The sequence below is a fragment of the Micromys minutus genome, assembly GCF_963924665.1.
Source record: "Micromys minutus genome assembly, chromosome: 1".
NCBI classification, from domain to species: Eukaryota; Metazoa; Chordata; class Mammalia; order Rodentia; family Muridae; genus Micromys; species Micromys minutus.
The window spans coordinates 250134646-250149290 of NC_137969.1; the positions used below are offsets into that span (position 1 = coordinate 250134646).

General features: G+C 43.9%; 1 protein-coding gene across 2 annotated transcripts in view; it reads right to left on the reverse strand.

Annotated features, from left to right (window-relative positions):
* Positions 1 to 14645, reverse strand: part of SETD3 (SET domain containing 3, actin N3(tau)-histidine methyltransferase) — a 67941-nt gene that overhangs the window by 43385 nt on the left and 9911 nt on the right. The window contains exons 2-6 of one of the 2 annotated variants that reach the window (XM_080936399.1): positions 10648 to 10757; positions 8992 to 9084; positions 6080 to 6228; positions 4385 to 4457; positions 3866 to 4122 (exon numbers count right to left, since the gene is read on the reverse strand). In XM_080936399.1, coding sequence (XP_080792525.1) covers positions 3866 to 4122; positions 4385 to 4457; positions 6080 to 6228; positions 8992 to 9084; positions 10648 to 10750 — 675 coding nt within the window. In that variant the 5' untranslated portion in view covers positions 10751 to 10757. Of the gene's footprint in view, positions 1 to 3865; positions 4123 to 4384; positions 4458 to 6079; positions 6229 to 8991; positions 9138 to 10647; positions 10758 to 14645 lie in introns of those variants that run through there. The other variant, XM_080936400.1, reaches the window with a different exon arrangement.

Consider the following 14645-nt stretch of genomic DNA (forward strand, 5'->3'; position numbering starts at 1 on the left):
ATACAGTGGTTGCTGTATCTTCCCAACTTCTTAGGTAGATACTATCAGAATATTTTCTCAGGCAACCTATTTTCAGGGTCTCCCTGATGCAGAAGCTGTTACTCTGCTTCTCAATAAAGCCTTCCTTGCCTGCCTTCCATTGGGGGGGAAAAAGAAAGAAAGGTGCAGATCTGGAAGACCCAACACCCAAGACTCCAGTAAAGGAGGAGGAGCAGAGGCGTGGCAGAATTTCATTTTAAAACAAGCTCTATAAAGCAAGCTAAAGTCAGTTCACTTGAACTAAGTACCCACACCAAGAAGCCCTTGACCAAAGAAATATGCTGGGAGGAGAGTACATTGAAAACACTGTCTAGGTTTTAAGACAGTCGAAAGACCAAAATAGCACTAAAATAAAAATTCAGTGCAGATAAATGTATATTCCAAAGAACTGAATGATCAGTAGAAGTTTGTCATAACACATTTAGAATATAACGCTGGAGAACCATGTGGCTCTCTCTACTATCTGGTACAGATCTGCCAAGGGCAGGGGCACACCACAGACACACTGACAAAGGAGCCCTCAAGCCAGCACCCGGGAAGACAACTTTAAGTGGAAATACTAACCAGAAATGAAACATAGATCATGTGATGAAATGTTAAGATGGGTCTCCTTGATCTTCCTGAGTGCTGAGACAGTGATGCTGCCTGCACTGAGCTGCTAATGGCCTAACCCCCAACCCTGAAGAAGCATGAAGAAGAGAACTTCACTGCTCTGAGGAGGGAAGACACAACACAAAATAACAGCAGCCAACAAAACATCTGTATTTACTGATTTACTGTTCAACACTTTCAGAAGTGATGAGAATAACCTAAAACAAGAAAAAAAAAAAAAAAACAGCTGGACTCAAAAGACAATTTAACAAATGTAATGGCTAATTCTGACTGTCAACTTGACTACTGGAAATTGACAGGGACTCCAGTTGTTGGTTACTCCTGTGAGAGAAATTTCTTAATCAAGTCATTTGAAGAAAGAACCCTCCAACATGGATGGCACTTTCTGGTTGTGGCTTACATAAAAAGACGCGGAAGAAGAAAATTGTTTTCTTCTTGCTTGCCTTCACTCTCACTAGCAAAATCCACTCTCCTGTTGCTGCAGTATTAAATCTAACTTCTTCAAGATTCTAACAGACAAGACCAGCAGCTCTCCAGAAACCCCCAGAGACACCCAGCCTTGTAGACTGGTGAACAACTGGTGAACAACTACCAGACTCTAGCCTTTTCTTTTCTGTAGTATGAAAGGTGTTGAACTCCCTGGACCACAGCCTGGAAGGCACTCTAAGAAACCCCTTTGGTGTGTGTATCTGTTCATTTTATTAGTGCTTGGCCTCTGGCTAATGCAGAACAGCTGCTCCTTAAATTGGCCACTACATCTCCCCATAAACACCTGAGCTGCTGGGTTGGCTCTCAGGTTATGCTTCTCAGTCTAAGTTGCCTAGAGTCCCTTTTCTAACAGGCCAAGCATGGCGGAGCATGCCTTTAATCCCAGCACCTCAGAGGTGAGGGCAAGCCAATCTCTGTGAGTTTGAGACCAACCTGGTCTAAACAGCAAATTCCAGGTCAGCCAGCACTACATAGTGAGACCCTGTCTCAAAGAGGGAGAGAGGGAGGGAAGGAGGGAGGGAAAAAGGAAGGGAGGGAGAGGGAGGGGGGACACAAAAGAAAACACTTTCTACAAAAGCTCATGATGTGTTTAACTTGAATAGTTCCTTCTGCTCCCTATGATCATCCCTGTTAGCATGCTTGTAATCCCAGCACAGAGGCAGGAAGATTAGTGCACATTCAAGGCCATCCTAGTCTATATAACAAATCCCAGGACAGCCAGGAGTATGTAATAAAATCCTGTCTCAAAAAAAAAAAAAAAAGAAAACAAAACAAAACAAAAAGCCAAGATTGAGGAGGAGGACAAGAGGAGGAAAAGAGCCATGAAGACAGGCTGCACCAACAGGTTAGTGCTTCTCACAACATAGGTGGCACTCTGAGATCTTGAGAGGAAGTTGTTTTGCACAGTGCCAAGCTGACTTTGCAGTAAGCCATTTAAGATTACTGTAATCTACAGAAGACTAAGCCTGCTTGAACTTTTACAATTTACAAGTTCCCAAACCAACAAGAGGACTGTGAGAGCTGATGACTCTGTCCCATACGTGCCCACCCTGGGGCTCGCAAGCTCTTCATTATCCTTGCCCACCTAGGCATCTGTAAGAGACAATGGTAAAAAGACTGATGTTAGGTAGCCCACACAGAGAGAAGCAAGTGAAAACCATAAGAATCATTTGAACACACACACACTTGGGGTTGGGGGTGGAGGACAAGACAGGACAGAGAGTCAGAGGCACTCACAATGACAAGGCATTCATTAAAATAAAATAAAAATAAAAGCATAACACTTTCAGATGGCAAAAAGCCACACCAGATGTCAGATGTAGGAGTCCAGGGCATCATAAATAAGGAGGCAAAGTTTTAATCTAGCTCCATCAACAGTGTTTTAAATTAGGCAATCCTGAAAGAAAACCTATGTATTACCATTCTTTATAATGTCCTAAGCCTTGAGGTTAGAAAGGCAAACCAATTTCTATCTGGGGCAAGAATCATGCTTTTTGAAACAGTGGAAACATTTGGCAGGAGAGAAGTATCTGTGTGAAGGATATCCCTATACAATAGGAGTGCTGTAAAGATAAAACAATGAAGGACCAGCTGTGCTAAAGTGTCTGCCTGCAAGCAGAAGGCCCACGTTCTCTGCACACATACAAATAAAGTCATCTTTACAGTCAATAAATAAACAAGGTAATAAACAAAACTATTCCATTAAGCAATAAAGTGCAATGACTGCATTTTAGAATGAGACAAACACTGTAGACAGATGATGACCACACCAGCCGATTCAGGTTGTCACACTGCCCAAGAAAAGGAAAGGGAACAGCCAGTACCCCCCTGTTCTCCAGTCAAGTGTAGCAGGGCAGAGGCAGACCCAGTACTGCAGAGGGAGTGTGAAGAGGACGCCTCCTGCTCAGCTCAGTGGGGAGCTGCAGCACTGGTTCTGCCCCTTCCTGAAAAGGGAAGATGAAACCCCCAAAACACACAACGTCAAAATCGACCCTCTAGAGACTTTGTGTAAGACACTTTCACTTAGAACTGCCTAAAACATAATACATAATAAACAGTAGTACACTTTGAAAAACATAACCCAATCAGTTGCAGCTGACATAACTGTCATTTTTTTTAACTAATGAATTTAGTAGAAATTAACTTTAACTTTTACTGAGTTCTGTTTCCTAATGTTTTTAAGTTTTACATTTTTATTAGATTTATTCATTTTATCTATAAGTGTTTTGCCTGCATGCATGTCTGTGCACAGAATGCCTGTGCCCTAGGAAGTCAGAAAAGGTCACCAGATTCTCCTGAACGTGGAACTACAGATTGCTACAAACCATCACATAAGTGCTAGGAATTGAACACTAATCTTTTCAAGAACAACAAGGGCTCTTAACCTCTGAGCCATCTATCCAGTCCCTAGAAATCAATTCTAATTTTCCTAGAAACATTACACACAGGGAACCTTTTTATATTTGATAAAGTTCACAGCTTGTAAAATCGCCTTATAACCTCATTTTCAAAAAGCTCAGCAACTTTAGGCAATGAGAAAGTACTTCTGCTTGTATTGATCCTGGATGCTGCTGATGAATCCAGATCCATTTAAAACTATGTGGCAGCAGTTCTACACAAGTGGAAATGACTAAAGCTACCTGAATACACTCTAGCTTAAAAGCAAAGTGCTTAGGACCTGAAAGACAGCAAGGGGACAACATGCCACTCCTCCCGCCCTGCTCACCTGGATGACTTTATAGAAATAGGCATACTGGCGTGCTGTGTTTTTATACTGGCTGAAGACATCATGGATGGCTTGTGTCGATTGAAGACATCGCACTTCCTCTTCCTCGAAGTAGAGTGGTGTGTCATATTCACTGGGGAGGGTCTGAATGTACGGCTGCCAGAAAGAGTTGGGGCTGGCTCGCTCACACAGCAGATGAAAGGCCAGTGCAATGTTTCCCATAGCTTGGAGGATTCGGTCTTGGGAATACAGAGGTCCTAAATCAACCCAGAAGTTAGCAGGGTAAGTGTCATGGACTCCTTTAAAAAGCCACCACTCAAAGCATGCTAAAAATCACAGCACAAAATTCCAAGATCTTATAATACTTCACATCACATGCATCCTTCTTTGGACATAAATTGAAAAACTTGAATATGAATTTGAGGGACTATGTCATCAGTTGAAAAAACAACCAAGTATAATCGTTTAGTGTCAGAGATTTGTATAACTTGTACATTGCCTTAAATAAATTATTCTTACCCAATACTGAATTCTTAGCAGATTCAACAGTCATTAGTAACTTTCGTGGGACCCATAAAAATAATTCTTCTGCCTAGAGAAAAAAATAAGAAAATGTAAAACCTTACAATATGCTACAATCATTTCGACCCTATCAGAAAGCCAACCACAGGAAATACACTATAGCTATAGATCAGCACTTCTAGATATAGGTATGTTTTAAATATTCACATGTGCTATAGTTAAAAGAGTAGGAGCATAATTTAAAGTTCTAGAGGAAACTAGCACCACACAGTCTTTATGCTGGTAACACAGAACAAAACTTTCAGCTTTACTTTGAAGCAAGTAGAACATCTGGAGTAGAACACTAAAGTATGTTTTACTGCATGTTAGACTTAGATTTTCGAGTTCTAAGAGTGAAATAATCCCTACCTCCAACCCAAGCCCTCATGTGTTGAAAGTGGATTGCTTCTTCTACTCAGGCAATGAACCAGAGCAGAATTCCTGCTGCATAGGGATTCAATTCTCAGCAGCAGCTAAAGCACCAGCCCACAAACATCCCCAGCCTCACTAATCTTCTCCCAATGTACTAGCACATCTTTGGACATGTGACAAACCTTTGGGTATGCTGATGTTTACCTCTACTGCTTAACCAGTGCCCAGAGCTCTGTCGTGTAGGAAGGCCCTAAGCCCTAAGCAGAACCTGATGCACAGCACCTTAACCTTGCGCCTTCCAGTGTTCCCAAGAAAAGCGCCAGTAAGACCACAGCTAAGATATTGGGGAGTACTGGCATGAGTGATGCTTCTCATCTGACACAGGAGAAAAGCCAGTGACATTTTGCCTCTGTTAGTGTCTACTATTTGAATGCTTTTCTGCTTTGTCCCCTACAATAGATTATAAGTATCCATTTCTTCTACTCAAGCTCTTCAACTGAGAGACATGAGACTATAGTAAAGGGTCATTCAAAATATAAACTGCTGAGTTCCAGAAGCAGGCATATGCTCACACCTAGTCACAGGCACACTGGCTCCCTCCAGGCCCTACACGAGCCTGCCCCGAAAGGCAGGGAGTGGAGAGTACAAAGCAGAATAAACATCCTGGGGCAGCCGGCACTCACCAGCTAAGTGCAGTTCTTTCTCCCCAGTGGTAGACAAGCTAAGTGACTAAGTGACCTTTAGGACAGCAAGACTAAGGAGCAGAGAAGCTATCTGAAAAGCTTTTCTTTCCAGATGCCCAGTTCTCCTCTCCTCTCCTACTGCTATTTCTATGAGTAGTACTTTCAGCCAGTCTTTATCCAGAACAAGGGCCTACCTTCCAGCCTGCCTCCCTCTCCTCCTCCCCATTCATCATGGGATTTGATGCCTTCTTCCTCTCACTGTTAAGTCCAGTTTCTCTTCCTTAGTAAGTCTCAAAATTCTATCAGGCACATTCTACGGTCCCCTCACAGAGGCCTGTAAAGGCCTTGCTCTAGGGCAGGGTTAACGACACAGCTCTCCAAGAGGATGAACTAGCAGAGCTCCCTAGAATGCTGTCAGACTGAGGCCCATGTGGTCAAATAAAGGCACTACAGCCGACAAGGATGGAGAATGCTGCCTATATACCCACAAAGCTTATACAGGTTCAGGGGTCTCTGTCCCATACCTTGAGCTCTCTCAAAAACATACAATGGTTCAAACACACTTAAACCCCCTTAGACCAACAGATAATAAACTCACCTTGATGTCTCTTGTTGCTCTCAAACCAAAGCCCTCTTCTTTGAAGTTAACCATTTCAAAACCCTCGACAGAAGCCCCGTTTTCAGAGGCCCATTTCATTAGATCAGGGAAGTAATCTTCTCTTTTCCCATCAAAAGTAACAGACAGACCTATATCATCCATGTTGGAAACAAGAGCTACTTTAGGACACATATCATCACATGGCTCTAGAGCATAAAGGCAGAGCACAGCTCACACTAGCTCTCATCTTAACACCCCTACCCTAAATTGAAAACTGACCACCAGGTAGTCATGGTACATACCTGAGCAAGCTCCAGGAAAGATGAATTAAAACCTCAAACTCTGCCAGTCAGAGCACTAGTCTGTCCCAACACCATGTGACAATAGCACTGAACATGAGGTGCCTCTGCTACATGGCACCAACGGCAAAAGGAGAGAGGACTTAGTTACCACAGCTGTGGTTGGGATCCTCACAATGTCCTTAACAGGAATCCCCATCACATAACACCAGCAGCTTGTCTCTGTGCACTGCTGGTTGGAAGAGAGGAGAGTGTTCTGTAGGCCTGACACGAAGAATACAAAGATTCAAGGCTAGCACAGGCAACTGGGAGTCTGCACGTGTGACCTGAGAGTGTCTACACACAAAACACCATGAATGATAGCATGTGTTTAAAACTCAGGCATGATAAAAACAAAAACAAAAAAAGCCAAAAAGCCAAAAAAAACTCATGCATGTGGCTGCAAAGATGGCTCAGCAACTACAAGCATTGGCTGCTCTCAAAAAGGACTCAGGTTCGATTCCCAGCACCCACACAGTGGGCCCCCTCTTCTGGCCTCCACAGGCACCAGATATGCCCATGATGTATTTACATACACTCAAACACACAAAATAATAAAGGATAACTAGAGAAAAAAATGTAAACTCAAGCATGACAATCCTTATGTAAATTTCCATGGTTGTACTTCTATTTATAGTTGTATGAAGTTTATGTGAGCTGAGGAGAGCCCATGGTAAAAACAAAAGACCTATGAGAGAGCAGTGCTGAGCTACAGCTCTATCTGCAGGATTTTATTTCTTAGACCAAATACAAACGTTAAAAAACAGGTGGAAGGTGGGGATAAGCAAGTGGAAAGAAGGGAGGACCTGAGCCAACAAAGGCTCAGCAAGTATACAATCTGGGTAGAAGGTTCCCATCCACTTCCTTTCCTTGATTTTCCATCAGGTTTAAAATATTCAAAAAGATGTAAAGCCATGCACTGGCGTACTGTCCCATGATGATGAAGCTGGGAGCCAGAGGCATGAGACTAACATGAGGAGACAGGCACAGAACCCAACCCATTTCACCACCCTGTAAAGTTTCCTGACACACCTCTTTGCCCTTCCAGGCATAAACAGAAACTAAGGAATACAAATGATTTGAGCTGGGTAAAGTTTAAAGTGGAATTGTGTTCTCTTCACTATGTGACTTTGGTGCAGCCTAGCGACACTATCTTCTAAGAAGACAGACTCGGATAAGCAGAGATGCTTTTGGGCAACTTGATGGGAGATAATTAACACCATCAAGACCACATGAACAACTGGAAAGGAACCTGCACTCCTGGACTTGGAATCCAAGGCCATCCAAGCTATAGACCACACCATTACAGGGGTCCAAATAGACCAACAAGATGGTTATGGCAGCAAGTGGAAAAACAACAACATTTTTTCAGACTATAAAGGTTCTCATCTTTTGCAATGTGTACTCCTTATTGTTTCCTCTGCTACCTTCCATGTGGCTGTGCACATCAATATTCTTTTTGCTCTACAAGACAAAAACAACAGCTATACTGAAAAAGCTTTTTCAAACAGACAGTCCCTTGCCAACTTGGCTAAGAACAACTAAGATGACTACCAAATGTGCCCTGTGAAATCACAGGTTAAGAATACAGTGTAGGGCCTAGAAACACTCAGCAGTTAAGAGCACTGGCTGCTCTTCTGGAGGACTCAGGTTCAGTTAACTCCTGGCACCCACATGGTGGGGCACAACAGTCTATTAACAGTTCCTGGGGATCTGACTCCCTCTTCTGGCTTCCACAGGCACTGCACTGATGTACATACATATAGACAAAATACTCATAAGCATAAAATAAAAGCAAATCTCCCCCCACCTCTAGAAAAGAGGTAGGGGCTGGAGAGATGGCTCAACAGTTAAGAGCATTGGCTGCTCTTCCAGGGGTCCTGAGTTCAGTTCCCAGCAACCACATGGTGGTGTTCACAACCATCTGTAGTGGGATCTGGTGCCCTCTTCTGGCACTCAGGTGTACATGCAGATAAAGCACTCATACAATCAATCAATCAATCAATCAATCAATCAATAGTGCAATGGCAGAGGGGTTGCCTATAATACACCCCGGTTCATCCTCAGCATCATACTCACATCACCACTAAAAGCCTCACAAACCCACACAGCTTAAGAAATGGAACTATTTCTTAATTAGTGCGGGCTGAGGTTGGATGTTGTGTGTGACTATAATCCCAACAACTAGAAAGGCTGACACAAAGGCTAATGGCATCATAGCAAGACTGTCAAGAAGAAAAATGATGGGCTGAAGTCAACCCTAAACACCTGATAAGACACTAACCAAGGCCACTTGACATGTCAAAGATATAAGAGTTAACAAAGCCCATAACGTATGCCATAAAATAAAAATAAATAAAAGTCATGTAATTTTATCCCCTGGGCAAAATATGCCCCCCCCCCCCCCCCGAGCTCAGCACTTATTCTTGTCACTCAAGTGGACAACAGTTTCTGGGGACTCTTTGGGTGGCAGCCTCATTTTTCTATAGACAGGCATTGTCACCTGAGGCTTTACTACTCAGAACCCACTAGCCTATGTCCATCTTCCCCACAGTGTCATTCCAACAATTTTACCTTTTTGCTTCTTTCGTATTTTCTCAACCAGAGCCCGGATCTGCGTGTACTCTTCCCATTCTTTTCCTGGGCCGGGTGCAGGACTGCTACATTCTGTAACGTGAAACCACTGCGTAAGAACTCCTCCTCCACTTTAACCCACTAGTCTGCAAAAGAAGGAAGGTTTCCATCTCGTTCCTGACTTGTGTTCAAGGACAGAGCTACTCTAGCCATGTAAGTATATGTTCATGCAGAGAAAGTAAATGGGTATACTCTACACACTTTTCAAAGCATGCAAGTGAGCTGATATCCAAGTATGCCCCTCACCTAACTTCGGCCCAGTAGCCCCATATGTGTTCCCACCCCTTCTAGTAACTCTTCTCAGAATACATCTGCAAACAGTAAAATCTGAAAGCAAAGCTCAACTGAAAAATATTTCCCTGGCCTCTTCTAGATGGTAATGGTGCCTTTCTAGCTGAGCCACAGAACAATGGCTCCCTAAGGAAACCCACTAAACTGAACATAAGGTCAATTAGTTGATAAACATTTCACAACCATGACATAGTCATGCTGGAAAAGAAGCTAAGAGACTTCTGAAGAAGCTGAACTGCAGAACCAACACCTGCTAGGGGCCAGGGCTGGTCATCCTGGAACACACTGGCAGCCAGCCTCCTGGGAGCACAGCCTTCTTTTGTATAACAATAGTTTAAAGACAGTCTCTCTCCTATACTCCTGCCAAACCCACTGCCCCCACATCACTAAGGAGAGAGCATGTGGCAAATAATTAACATGATCTGGTTATATGCTGACACCTAACTTCTTAGGTTAAGCAGTGTTTCTGCACCAAGTGCTGACTGAGGCCTTGTATAACTGCAAAGCAGGAGTGAAAGCTGCCTGTGTTCCAGCAGGAGGGAGGGAAAACAGTGATGGGGTGCAGAGCGAGTAGAGCTCAAAGCACACAGGGAGGGACCTCACAGTGGCCTGGCTACTGGCTACTTTCTATTTTTTTAAGAAAAGCTCTATTTTTACTTGAGATTTAGCTGTCATATAACCTAAACAGAAAGGGAAAAGGTCAACCTAAATATAGGGGCCAAAAAAAAAAAAAAATCATGGCTATGCCCAAGGCATCAGCAGCACCAATTTGAACCCACAACTCAAAATTATTGAAGTATTTTTGCTTTAAAAAGTGTGGGCAACAACACTTCATTTTAAACTAGGAACTCCCAGGCTGTATATGAAAACCAGAAACACACTTATGTAATCACTGAGAAGAAAGGTGAGCTATTCTGTTCTAAGAGGACGGCTCCCTGGGAGGTATGATAGGCTTGCCTAGGGCTAATAGCCACAATACATCTTCACATGCCAAATCCCATTTGGTACTTGTCAAATGGCTGGAGACAGTGATCTGTGTTTGCTAATGGACACTGAGCCTCAGCAGTTTGTACAAGGCCACACTGCTGAAGAGCAGTGAAACCTGTTCTTGCCCATGGGTCTGGAAAGTTACATGCCCAAACAGGTACTCACACTTTGCAGAGGGGACTGAGGTGAGGGAAGCTCTGCAATGTCCAGAAGGCCCTGTCCCAGGGAGCCCCAAACCCCTGCAGAGGAGCGAAAGCATTGCCTCTTGTGGCAAGGACAGCTGGTGGGTGGGGGTGGGGTAGAGAACAGGACACTTACTCTGCAAAAGCTCACTTGTCAGGTTCAAGATTTCCTTTGGTGACACGGTGGCTGTGGCCCCAGTACCTGATTTCTGAGTTTTCACTCGACTCTTCTTACCCATTTTCTGACTACAAAGAGAGAAAAGACAAAGAAATGAAAGTTATAGCATCAAAAAATAAAATCAAGAAATGAGATGTGGCACGGGGGCACCTTTATCTTTCAATTCTAAGATCTTACCTCAATTCATATCCTGAATTTTCTAAAGGGGGAAGAATGTATAAATAACCTGAAGCCTCCAAACAGAAAGAGAAGCATGCATGGCAGTCTCAGGAGACAAAGTGCACCCCTTCTCACCCATGAAACCAGGGCAGAGGCAAATCGTACTCTAACATTGCAGCTGTGTAGTTTCAAAATGCACACTGATGCATTACTGCAGGACAACTAGGGGATGATACCACACACACACAGTGGGGTAGAGTCAGAAACTAGATCCTCAGTCACTCCTCCTTAAAACAACCACTTCCCATAGTGATAAGTTAGTCCTCCCACACAAACACTCAAGATACACATTTTAGATAGCTAGTCTAATGCCCATGTTCTGTTCCATAGAAAATCCAAAATGCTTTAAAAAGCAAGTGTACACACTGAAGACAAGAGACCGTGCAGACCCTGGCCTTGTACAGGGCCTCTCATCTCTGGTCAGACATGCACTTTTAACCACATGAACCTTGTGCCAGCAGATATGAGAAATGACAAAGACACTCACAGACAAATGAGGTAGTGAGACAAAGGACATAACAATGGCACTTTGAGTAAAGACCTTGAGGAGCTGACATATATGTCTAAAGAAAGCAAGGTTCCAGCCATTCACAAGCGGAACCTGGTGAAGCAAGTCAGCAAATCAAGGGAGGCCCAATGAAGAGGTAAGCTCCTTGCTGAGTCCGGGGACTTGTGTTTCCAACTTTTTAGGAAAGAAGCTCATTGTGGTAGCACAGCCTACCCCTGTGATACTCCACTCATGGAGCCCCTGGATGATGACTTAGTCCACTCTCAGGGAAGACACAATGCCTACTTTGGTCACTTATTATAATAAAGAAATAGATGGATTGGTGTAATAGTGGCCATGGAGTTTAATGGTGGAGAACACAGCCTGGGTTTAATGTGCAACATCAAAAAGGGAAAGAAATGACTGCCTACTATGAAGAACTGTGATAGGACATAGTTTAGAATGTGATTCACCTACTAATGTCATTGTCACTAAAGCCACACAAATAAGGCAGGTGCTAAAATGGGGGGGGGGGAGAGAAGCATTCATTACAAAGAGGCCCATCTTCTCTTTCATATCTAATGTATCAAATCACATGTGACTTACCTTAAATCTAGTGAAAGGGTGTGAAGCACGGGTGTCAGTCACCCTGGATACAAGGGCACCAGTACTTTGAGGTCAAAAGCTGGGCAGGGGCAGGAGTTCAAGCACTTCCCCCTGTGAGTCCCAGAAGGGAGACAGGTGCTCCCTCTCCATCATCACTGGCACTCAACAAGAACAAGGACACAGGCTGGACAGAGCATCAAGCCTTTCTCTGGGAATCCAGCCCACCCAGGTCCATGGAGGCATCTACAGTGAGCCACAGAACTCAGCCTGCAAATGAAAGCCACCAAGGTTCCCAGTAGTAGTAACTTTTTAATCTTACTTCCAAATATAGCAGACCTGTTGGCCTACAAGTAAAACTGCAGAAGCACACATGGTGATATGCAAGTGGCCTCTGGTTCCAGTCCTATTGTCAAGACCTGCAATCCTGTGAGTCTCTGAAGAACTCAAGATCAGCACTGTGAGCAAGAGCTTTCAGACCCTTCTGCTCTCAACAGGAATGGCCAACAAAAGCATGCTGCTCCTCCCCAAGTGGTTTGACCATGCCAGGACTGTAAACAGGCTTTACTTACTAGATCTTCTGTCCCTCAACTTCCCAGTTCCTAGGTATTAGCCTACCTCCAAGAATTTATTCAAGCAGCCACAGCAACCTCCCTATTCGGTGTCTGACCTCTATCAGGCACAATCTAGTTGATCACATCCTTTCTCTGTCCAAGGTCACCTAACACATAAGAAATTTAAGCTACAACCTAAACTGAGCACCACTCCCACATTGCCTCCATTTATATACCAGGAAGCACATGGTATTTAAGGGTCAAAAGAGCTTGAACGTTCTCCCAGACTAACAGGGTTAAATAATGGTTAAATATATCCCAAAACATCCCCAGCCAGTCACCACCTGACTCACACCTGAGCATCTCCAGCAACCTCGTTCTACATACCTCCTGCTTAGACTCTGACAATAATAGTCTGTCGCTCTCCCTGACCAAACCCCTCTGTTACTAAACCAACTCTTCCTCCTACTACTCTGTCTATTCCACAGCACCTGATGGGCCAGCTATCCCAGAGGCTCTCAGTCCTAGCATAGATTACCTGTACAGTTTTGAATACATCCCTCCACCTCTTCTCTGCCAGTCCTCACCCAACACCTCAGTCACTTGTTCATTAGCTGCTTCCTCTCAAGCTCCTATCCAGGTATCCCCTGAAAGCTTTTCCAGTGTTCCCAGTCAGAGTTTTCTGTCCTTCACACCCCTACAATTTCTTGAATGTTCTTCAATTACTGTGGTACAAGACTAATGCAAAGCCCACTCCTCTCCATCTTGTCCCAGACACCAGGCTCCTCGAGGGAACTCTTTATATCTTATTTATATTCCTAAGCCCAATCCCACAGCTCAGACCTCAGCACGGAGCAGTTGCTCCACAGCAGATACTACACTGAGGTGTCAAGGAAGCATCCTCATAGTTCCACTGGGGTAAACCTATGATCCTAGAGCTGCTGCCCAAGTGTGGAGATATACAGAAAATGTTAAATGCCTATTCTGTGTGAAAGACATTAATTACGTCACAGTTATGTGAACGCACCATAGAGTTCTTTGGCAGTAACTGTTATACAGCTAAGTCCAAAAATACAAATAGTTAAGTCCAAAAATGGCCAGCTTCCAGAAACAGTTAATAGACACAATGTATTAAAGACAAAACTTGAAAACTCCATCAGTAATCTAACCTTTGGAAGTGTGTTTGTGTCTGTGTTTTTGCGCTCTCTCTCTCTCTCTCTCTCTCTCTCTCTCTCTCTCTCTCTCTCTCTCTCTCTCTCTCTCTCTCTCCCTGACTCCACAGTTGGACAGTACACAGGTTCATTGGCTTATCCATATGCCACACAGTTTCCACTTTCAGTAAAGTAAGGAGCCCATCCGGTGCACCCCTACCATCCACCAGGCACTTTTCAGTCCACGGGCATCTCCAGAAGCAACTAGTTTACCTTCTTTCTATTCCCCTTGATCAGTTAGTTTCCTCTTCTAAAACTTTACATACACAGTCTTATTTATATACCATCTGGGTTTCTTTTGCTCAACTTAAAGTCTATCCACAGCTCAAAGTTAACACCTGACCTCCCAGTAATTTCACCCTTAGAAGGATGAACTGTCTCACCCTACTCTACCTGCTTGGCTTCATTCTATTTATCCTTTACACTGCTTAGCTCCGTGGGTCGGGCTGTGTTTTGGAACACAGCCATATCTTGTCTAGGCTTCTGGTAGTTTCCCACATACTTTGAGGCCCTGCAAAAACTGTCCACAGTAGCCTTAGGGAATTCTAAGCTCTTTCTTGCAGCTCTAACTCTTATGAAAGTGAGTGAGGAAAGGTCATTACCAGATGATAAGGACTTGGTTTATCTTAGGATTTGGTCTCTTGTCTCTTTGGACTGCTTCCCTCCTACAGTCCTGCAGTGTCTAAGAGACAGGAAGCAATCAGTCCTGGTCCATACAGAATCTCCACTTACAGAAGGAAAGAGTAACTAACTATCTGAGCCCCAACAGAACACCACAGGATTCTAAGTTGGGTCACCCAAAAGATAAGTTTTCACAGTTCTCAGCCTTAGGGCTCCCAGAGTGCTCAGAATCTGCACACCGATTCCACTACTGAGGCCAGA